Source organism: Gigantopelta aegis, chromosome 3 (genome assembly GCF_016097555.1).
Source record: "Gigantopelta aegis isolate Gae_Host chromosome 3, Gae_host_genome, whole genome shotgun sequence".
Taxonomy (NCBI): domain Eukaryota; kingdom Metazoa; phylum Mollusca; class Gastropoda; order Neomphalida; family Peltospiridae; genus Gigantopelta; species Gigantopelta aegis.
The window spans coordinates 8583979-8594307 of NC_054701.1; the positions used below are offsets into that span (position 1 = coordinate 8583979).

Below are 10329 nucleotides of genomic sequence, written 5' to 3' on the forward strand. Positions count from 1 at the left end.
CTACATGCTATTGATATTACTCTCGCCCCCTCCCGCAACACTTTCTAGATCTGCTCCTAATGTCCGACCGTATTATTGAAATCTTTGCGGGAAGAAAATTTGATTTCCTCAGTGTCAGCAAAAGTCACCGTTTTGTAGTCTTACATGAAACATTTATGAGTAGGCCTATCTATCTAATCTTCAACCGGGCACATTTTACATCAGCTATTACAGATCGCAGAGCTTGTGCAAACACAAAGCCAGCAAAATCGCTTTATTTGTGTGGGCCTTAAACAATGGAACTGCACGAATGCGGTCACGTGATTGATTTATGCAGGAATCGATACCGCTTCAAAACCGCCATTCCCTATCGATCCGAATGTTTGAGAAATAGACATGTTTCGTGCGACGTTTGCTTTGAACTTGAAAAAAATCATGTTTCTTGTGATATTTGCCTTCTATGTTGTACTTACTGCTAGCACATCACAGTAAGGTAAGTAGCTTTATTAATTCTACATCTTAACATCGTGTAGTTGCTTTGCAATCAGACAATCTAAAGATAATGCCTTGTGTCCAAGAGTAATATGCCATAGTTCCAAGCAGAATGTGAGTAGAGGCGAAATCACGGGTTTTATTTATAATGGCCGACGGGTATTTCAGAATCTTTAAAAATAAAATTAGACTGAAATTAATTAATTTTCTTATACATCCGTTGGCGAGAACACCACGCATTATTTTTGATAACACAGGGTTGTTAACACGCGTACCTTTTTCTAACAATTTGAAGACATACGACTGGCTGCTCCTAGGTGATGACCAGGGCCCAGTAACACAAAGCACAGCAGGGGTGGTAGTGTTTGTATGGTGTGTATGATTTACTTTAAGGGTCAGGTGTGGTAGTGTTTGTATCTGTATGGTGTGTATGATTGATTTCAAGGGTCAGGGGTGGTAGTGTTTGTATATATATGGTGCATATGATTTACGTTAAGGGTCAAGGGGTGGTAGTGTTTGTATCTGTATGGTGTGTATGATTTACTTCAAGGATCAGGGGGTGGTAGTGTTTATATCTGTATGGAGTGTATGATTTACTTTAAGGGTCAGGGGTGGTAGTGTTTATATCTGTATGGAGTGTATGATTTACTTTAAGGGTCAGGGGTTGTAGTGTTTGTATCTATATGGTGTGTATGATTTACTTTAAGGGTCAGAGGTTGTAGTGTTTGTATCTGTATGGTGTATATGATTTACTTTAAGGGTCAGGGGTTGTAGTGTTTATATCTATGTGGTGTGTATGATTACTTTAAGGGTCAGAGGTTGTAGTGTTTTTATCTATATGGTGAGTATGATTTACTTTAAGGGTCAGAGGTTGTAGTGTTTTTATCTATATGGTGTGTATGATTTACTTTAAGGGTCAGAGGTTGTAGTGTTTTTATCTATATGGTGTGTATGATTTACTTTAAGGGTCAGAGGTTGTAGTGTTTTTATCTATATGGTGTGGATGATTTACTTTAAGGGTCAGGGGTTGTAGTGTTTTTATCTGTATGGTGTATATGATTTACTTTAAGGGTCAGGGGTGGTAGTGCTTGTATCTATACTGACACACAATGAAAACGCAAAACAAATATTTTTCAATATTTTGTTGTGATTAATGAAAAAAATATTTATTGGACTTAAAATAACAAGTTATGAGAGGAAGATGGTGGATGATTACCATTCTGGAGAGCAAAGTGTAGTCTCGCAGCACGATGTCGCAGTGTCATGATGTTACCGTTGTACGGGCGTCTGCATCGGAGTCCAGCCGTTCTGAGTCGACGGATGACCGTCATCGGATGGATAGGCCTTCCATGATGTCCTATCGTGTTGCTTGCTGTTATAGTCGCAGTTCTGAACCGGTCACGGAGGTGGTGTCGTCGAATCTGCCGATCTTGGCGTGGGGTCGTAACGGGACGTTGACCAGGTCGAGGTCGATCACGGACACTCCCAATCTGTTGATGACGTTCAGCAAGTCGTCCAATAGTTGATGGATGGACTCTGAAGGTCCTAGCAACTTGGCTTTGCGAAGTCCCCCCTTGAACCATGCCCAACGCTCGCTTCGTTTGTTCTTCTCCAAGTCGTGGCATTCTTAATGTGACGAGGAATATGACACCGTTACGTGACTTTTATGTGTCCACATACTGGCATTTCACGTGCATTGCATGCAGCATGATTGAGAATGTAGTGAACACATTTCACACCATTTTGTGTGTTTCTGCTATTGTATGTGTAACGAGAACAAAACCAGGATTAAAACCCAGACAAAAGTACCAATCAATGGCTTCCTCTCATAAATTGTTATTTTAAGTCCAATAAATATTTTTTTCATTAATCACAACAAAATATTGAAAAATATCTGTTTTGCGTTTTCATTGTGTGTCAGTATATATGGTATGTATGATTTACTTTAAGGGTCAGGGGTGGTAGTGTTTGTATCTATATGGTGTGTATGATTGACTTCAAGGGTCAGGGGTGGTAGTGTTTGTATCTGTATGGTGTGTATGATTTACTTCAAGGGTCAGGGGTGGTAGTGTTTGTATCTGTATGGTGTGTATGATTATCTTCAAGGGTCAGGGGTGGTAGTGTTTGTATCTATATGGTGTGTATGATTTACTTTAAGGGTCAGGGGTTGTAGTGTTTGTATCTATATAAGGGTCAGACGATATTTTCGACATTATTTTCTGAATGTCAATTATATTAGCTAGACCATAATGTCACGCATGGTATTGTTCCATTTTGACGAAAGTGGGTCTAAGCAACCCATAAATGAATTAACATCCACTGTCATTGACACTGTCGACTAGTTCTAATGGCGAAAACATGCTTACATTTCCACGTAAATTAGGGCGAAAGCGAAAGGTCTGCTAAGTGCCCATAACTTGCTTTTTCACAAAGCGCTTCATTTGCACGCTTTGCATGTGTAATCCATGTTCCCAGTGCTGAATTTCCGTATAATTGGCGCTTGCGTTCGTGTACGGTGCACACTCCAAATTCGACAATGGTACGACGTCAACTGACTATCGAAGATCGAGGAAGGGCTGTTGCTTGGCTTCAGGATGGCAATACGCAAAGAAATGTTGCTCTGAGACTTGGTGTCAGTCAGAGTGTCGTTGGCCGACTGTGGCAACGGTACCAAGCAACGAATTCTGTTCGAAATCGTCCACGTTCGGGAAGACCCCGAAGCACTACAAATGGAGAGGACCGCTACATCACCAACATGGCTCTACGTCAACGCACAACCACTGCACGCCGATTACGTGACAATCTGCGGACTGCGACTGGAACTCGAGTGTCTTATCAAACCATACGCAATCGTCTGAGAGCCAATAATCTACGCTGCCGTCACCAGGCTGTTCGACCACCACTCCTACCACGTCACAGAACGGCCAGACGTTACTGGTGCACACTTCATCTGCGGTGGCAACGTGTTCAGTGGGGTCGAGTGATGTTCACTGATGAGTCCAGGTTTAGTCTCCAGTTCAACGACGGTCGGGTTCGTGTCTACAGACGTCCCGGGGAGCGCTTCGCTGACGTTAACGTTAGACAACGTCGCCGGTTCGGTGGTGGCAGCGTCATGGTGTGGGCGGCATCTCTATCCACCACAGGAACCCCCTCTATGTGGTGGATGGCAGTCTGAATGGAATCCGCTATCTGAATGAGATTATCCGGCCGTTGGTTCTCCCAGGCCTTCAGCAGATTGGCGGCGGGGCAGTTCTGCAGGATGACAATGCCAGACCCCACCGCGCCAGGGTGGTAATGGACTTTCTCAGACAACAAGGTATCGCCAGGATGGATTGGCCAGCATATTCGCCTGACTTGGCCCCAATAGAGTCGCCTGGGACGAATTAGGCAGGAGAGTTCGGGATAACCATGCCCCTCCGGCCAACCTTCATGATCTGGGTCAACTTCTTATGGCAGAGTGGCAGGCCATTCCCCAAGAGTTCTTCAGACGTCTGATCAACAGCATGAGGCAACGATCTGTCGAGTGTATTCGCGCCAGGGGTGGATTCACACACTATTAAACGAATGTTCTAATGTGTAAAATCCATGTTTGACAACCATCAACTTTGACAGCATGTCATGTGACTTTCTTGTATACAGTGACGTTTATTTGTGTTTTTTTTGTAAATATGGAACAATAAATTAAATTTTTGGTGTAGTTTACATCATCAATCTAATACACTCTGAAACTTATTTGGTTATAAATTTTTGAGTAGTATATATGGTGTGTATGATTTTCTTTAAGGGTCAGGGGTGGTAGTGTTTGTATCTATATGGTGTATATGATTTACTTCAAGGGTCAGAGGTTGTAGTGTTTGTATCTATATGGTGTATATTATATACTTTAAGGGTCAGGGGTTGTAGTGTCTCATACACGCCAGCTATTTTATTCCACATGTTCTACATTTCATTTTTTTTAAATCTGTATCAGAGCGTTATTGCCAAGTTTGGTAAGTTCCATAACTATTTTTTCAATGTTGTTTCCAATATGTTTATTCAATATTAAGAAAACACTTGCCAAAATTTAATCAGTCCAGAATAAATGTTATTAAAAGTGAAAGAAAGAGAGAAGACAAATGAAAAGGCGAAAGAAAAGAAACCCACCCACACAAAACAGACAGTGGGACACCTGAGCACATTGTAGCGTTGAACCTATAATTAATTCAAAACTTGGTCTATACAGTGAGAGAACGAAAAGGAAAGGAACATTGGCAAAGTTTAAACTATGGCTGTTTGGTATGTAACACGGTTATACAGGGCATGGTGTTCTGATGGACACTAATAAACACCACGACGTCTAACAACACTGTTTTGTGTCATTCCAACTTTACGCATACCATTCGCTCGAAGATGTCCATTGTCTGAGAGGCGTGACATCACGTTGATGACAACCATATAACACCAAAAGTATTTTCTGGGCAATAAAGAAAAACATGTTTTATTTAATGACGCACTCAACACATTTTTATTTACGGTTATATGGCGTCGGACACATCGTTAAAAACCACACAGATATTGAGAGAGGAAATCCGCTGTCGCCACTTCATGGGCTACTCTTTTCGATTAGCAGCAAGGGATCTTTTATATGCACCATCCCACAGACAGGATGGTACATACCACGGCCTTTGATATACCAGCGTGGTGCACTGACTGGAACGAGAAATAGCCCAATGGACCCACCGACGAAGATTGATCCTAGACCGACCGCGCATCAAGCGAACACTTTACCACTGGGCTACGTCCCGCACTGGGCGATAAGAAAGAAAGAAAGAAATGTTTTATTTAACGACGCACTCAACACATTTTATTTACGGTTATATGGCGTCAGACATATGGTTAAGGACCACACAGAGAAAACCCGCTGTCGCCACTACATGGGCTACTCTTTCCGATTAGCAGCAAGGGATCTTTTATTTGCGCTTCCCACAGGCAGAATAGCACAAACCATGGCCTTTGTTGAACCAGTTATGGATCACTGGTCGGTGCAAGTGGTTTACACCTACCCATTGAGCCTTGCGGAGCACTCACTCAGGATTTGGAGTCGGTATCTGGATTAAAAATCCCATGCCTCGACTGGGATCCGAACCCAGTACCTACCAGCCTGTAGACCGATGGCCTACCATGGGTGATAAGAAGCCATACAATTGTTTTGCAGTCAAATGATAAGAACAATAACGTCAAACACGAGCACGTGACCAGAAATGCGCATACGGCAAGCTGTGCGCTTAAAGCGTGAATAGCACGTGCAGTTAGCACGTGCAGTTGGCAGAACACCTCTGGAATATCGAAGCGAATGGTCACGCAATCATTTTCAGAAATTTTCATGACCAAACTGTATACATTTATGGAAAAATATCCGCCCGGTCCCCCCTTCCCCTAACCCTAACCCTAACCCTAACCTTAACTCCAACCCTAACCCCAACCCTAGCCCTAGCCCTAACCCCAGCCATAACCCTAACCCTAACCCTAACCCTAACCCTAACCCTAACCCTCAACCCTAACTAAAAATAATAATGGAGGGGACCGGGCGGATATTATACCAGAAATGGAATTAATCGTTTAACAACACCTCAGCACAATTATATGCATAGACAAAGCATAACATATATCGACCCTTGATGTTCGGCAAGAGGACGTAGCACGGTGATAAAGCGCTCGCCTGATGCGCGGTCTGTCTAGGATTGATCCCTGTCTGTAAAACCATTGGGCTATTTTGCGTTCCAGCCAGTGCTCGACAACTGGTGTAACAGAGGTCGAGGTCGCGGTATGTACTATCTTGTCTGTGGGATGTTGCATATAACCGTAATTAACATGCGTTGATTACGTCATTAAGACAAGGGGGCGGGACGTAGCCCAGTGGTACAGCGTTCGCTCGCTGTGCGGTCGGTCTGGGATCGATCCCTGTCGGTGGGCCCAATTGGGCTATTTCTTGTTCCAGCCAGTGCACCACGACTGGTATATCAAAAGCCGTGTTATGTGTTATCCTGTCTGTGGGATGGTGCATATAAAAGATCCCTTGCCGCTAATCGAAAACAGTAGCCCATGAAGTGGCGACAGCTGGTTTTCTCTCATTATCTGTGTGGTCCTTAACCATATGTTTGACGCCATATAACCGTAAATAAAATGTGTTGAGTGCGTCGTTAAATATATATATATATTTTCTTTCTTTCATTAAGACATTGCTTCATTCCTTGATATTCGTGTCGTGGAGCACTGGTCGAGTCGGGATCCTACGACCCATGACAGCTCTCGGTAATTGAGCTACTTCTCGCCGATAAGTCGGTGCATTCGCTGTTGTTTTCCAGCCAGTGCACCACGACTGGTATATCAAAAGCCGTGGTATGTGTTATCCTGTCTGTGGAATGGTGCATATAAAAGATCCCTGTTGCTAATCGAAAAGAGTAGCCAATGAAGTGGCGACAGCGGGTTTCCTCTCTCAATATCTGTGTGGTCCTTAACCATATAACCGTAAATAAAATGTCGAGTGCGTCAGTAAATAAAACATTTCCTTTCTTCCTTCTTCGTTTTTTTTTTTTCCCACAACAGTTTTTAGATGGACTAATTCCAAATAGACATATCGTTTTTTTTAATATTCAACATCAATGAAGTGGAGAGAAAACTCTGTAACAGCCGATTGTTTAAATAAGGGACACTATAATGGTTGTGGATCTATATATTTTTTTAGAAAAAAAATCGGTTAATATTTTGTATCTATTTTCAGATGGACTAATTCCAGACACGCACAACTCATTGGTCTAACGAGGATTAGACTTTTAAAAATCCCGTTCAGTGGCTTACATAGCGAATTGGATTCAGCCGTTCTCTACATCAGCTACTTTGCTCACGTCAGGAATAGAAAGCATAGCACGGTGCGATCGACAGCAGATTCCATGATTTCCCTTGATATTAAGACCTGTTTGTTGTTGATTAATATACACTAATCCCGACTCGGGCAGCCACCGTCCTCATAATTATATAGCTCTTGGAGTACTTACCGTCTTCGTGGTTTTTGTATGGTTTTTATAATCGCCTTTGACCGTTAAAACCCATTCCTGATGAAATTTCTAGGACTTAAAGGTAACCACCAGTTGTTTCATGCTCTGGTTGTTTTCTACTTTGTGCTGTTCGTAGGCTTGTTGTTCACCTGGAACGTGTTTATCACTGGATCCGTGAAAAACGTGTACTCTAATGAGAATGGCCATGTGTTCATTCTCCACGCTGTCTCACCACCGGTCAGGGCGGTCACCCAGAAACAACCGACGAAGTTGTCTTTCCGTAAGCCAGTGTTCACGGGATGGGAGAACTGCTCGGTGAATCACAAGGTGTCATTTATGAGCAGACCGATGACGTTAGTCGCGGAACCCGTGTGTTCTTGGCTCAAGACAAAAAGCGTCAATGGTAACTTCACTGGATACGGAGAGAACTTTGCTCATTTAACTTCCGTCATTGTGAACCCAGAGAGGGCAAGTGGCAGAAGAGGTGGGGAGAACATAACAGCTGTGTGGAACCAGAAGGAACAAGATGAATATATCGAACTGAAGCCAGGATACTTCTCTGTCTACTGTCAAGGGTCGTTAGACTATGCATTTGGTGAAAAAAATCATTTGTTGCAATGGAAAGAAGCCACTCTATGCAAACCCACACGTAATATTAGCGGAATGGTGAAAATAAAAGGGTTGACTATCGCCGTTCAAAGATACGAGTACGTGAATCTGTATCACACAATGACAGACTACTACAACGCCTTCCTGATGATGCTTATCTTTAACAAGAGCCCGGATGACACTACGATTCTGTGGGTAGACTCGCATCCGTCTGGAGGTTTGGACCAGACGTGGAAGACCCTGTTTTCAAACACAATCAGAGCTGGGCATTTGAGAGGACCAACAGTCTTTGAGGACATGGTTTGGAGCATCATGGGATACGACAGTCCTCTTAATCAACACAACAGACCGTTCACGCCATATTTAGAACAATTTAGAGAGTTTTTCTTGACGCGTCACGGAGTGTCACCTGCTAAAACGCTGGATTGCGCTCACCTCAATGTGCTGTTCATCTGGCGCAGAGACTATATTGCGCACCCTAGAAACCCTTCCGGTCTGGTGAAGAGGAAGATTGAGAACGAGGCCGAACTGTTGGAGACCGTTCGGAAGGTCGTCCCAGGCCACAACGTGACGGGGGTTCAGTTGGACGCGTTGCCTATGAGGCAACAGCTAGAACTGGTGGCCAACACAGATATTTTTCTAGGGATGCACGGGGCTGGATTGGCCCACACCCTGTTCCTTCCTAAACACGGTGGACTCGTAGAATTTTACCCCACTTACTGGAGTCCGTCTAATCGACACTTCCGTGCAATGGCCATGTGGCGCGGGTTGCAGTATCAGACGTGGCAGAATCGTGACTCTAATAAAGAAATCAAATACTACACTTACATTCCACCACTGACTGTTCTCAGCATGTTCCTAGAGGTGAAAAATAATATATGTAATGATGGTATCAGGTAGCTTTGATTTACCATAGTCACAAAACCAGGGGCAGAACCAGAAGTTCAATTAACGGGAGTTGGTGGGGTGGGGTGGGGTGGGGTGGGGATGGGGTGGGGATGGGGTGGGTCTGCATTAACGGGAGTTGGGCTACCGGGCTTTGCGGTGGAGGGGTTCGGGACTCCATCCCTCTAACCTCTCCTGGATCCACCACTGTTACAGTAATAAATGATAGTCCATGTTTAAATTGTCATAGTCCATATGGTTGATCGGCCGGTCAATTGATTTTCTTACGTCTTGATTACGTTTCAATAATGTATTTGTTATTTTTGTTACATCGGCGCTTGTTATGCATTGTTAATGACTGTTATTTTCTGTCACATACTGAAAAAGATCGACATTTTGAAATACTAAAGTAAAGAGTAGACCCATTTGTGGAAAAAGAGACTTAACCTTTCTCTGCTCATATCTTTTTTAGAAGTTTGTGAACTTTATATGAACATTTTTAGTATTTTTGCTTTACATGGATGAAAAAAATAAATACATTTATATATATCTTCTTTTTACACATCTTTAATTGCTTTGGTGATATACATTTTCTATAGAAGACTATTATCAGAATAAATTACTAGTTCATGTCACTGACGGAGCCGGTCTAATCCCCCCCCCCCCCCCCCCCATCCCCCATCAAACTCTTTTGCCCAACCACATTTTCGTTCTCGTTTGCGAGGGACAGCCACCACCCCCTCCCCTCCGGTTCCAATATACTTGTCCTCGCGGCTAAAGTTTATTTATGTCCCAACCAGTTCCCGGCTACTTATATATAAAAACAAAAACTCAGTAGTATGTTCGTCTCTCTTGGGAAAGCGTATATAAAAATATTTCTTGCTGCTTTTAGGGGTCGGTGGTACATACCACGGTCTTTGTGACACCAGTTGTGGAGCACTGCCTGAAACGAGAAATAGCCCAATAGGCCCACCGACGAGAATCGATCCTAGATCGATCGTGCATGAGGCGAGCACTGTACCACTGAGCTACGTCCCGCCCCTCACTCAAACAAAACCCCATCCTAGTAAATTCGGTTGCGATCGTAAGACAGGTGTGTGTGATCATAAAGTGAAGAAAAAAAACATGTGACCGAGAGGCCGTGTTCCCCTCGCCCATCTGGCTACGCTAATCTGCCTGGGATGCTTCCCGTATCCCGACCAGTGCTCCACGACTGGTATATCAAATGCGTTATATGTGCTGTCCTATGCGTTACAAAGTACATATAATATATTATTTTCGGGTACAAGAGAAATGTAGCGGAATTCCTTAGAAATTTTTTTCCATATCT

The 10329-nt window shown here is 43.4% G+C and overlaps 1 protein-coding gene across 1 annotated transcript; it reads left to right on the forward strand.

Moving 5' to 3' along the window:
* The first annotated feature begins 360 nt into the window (after positions 1-360).
* LOC121367479 (beta-1,2-xylosyltransferase RCN11-like) lies at positions 361-9548 on the forward strand. Its single transcript, XM_041491675.1, has 2 exons — positions 361-472; positions 7232-9548. The coding sequence occupies exon 2, from the start codon at positions 7566-7568 to the stop codon at positions 9012-9014; it is 1449 nt and encodes a 482-aa protein (XP_041347609.1). The 5' UTR covers positions 361-472; positions 7232-7565; the 3' UTR covers positions 9015-9548.
* The last annotated feature ends 781 nt before the right edge of the window (positions 9549-10329 follow it).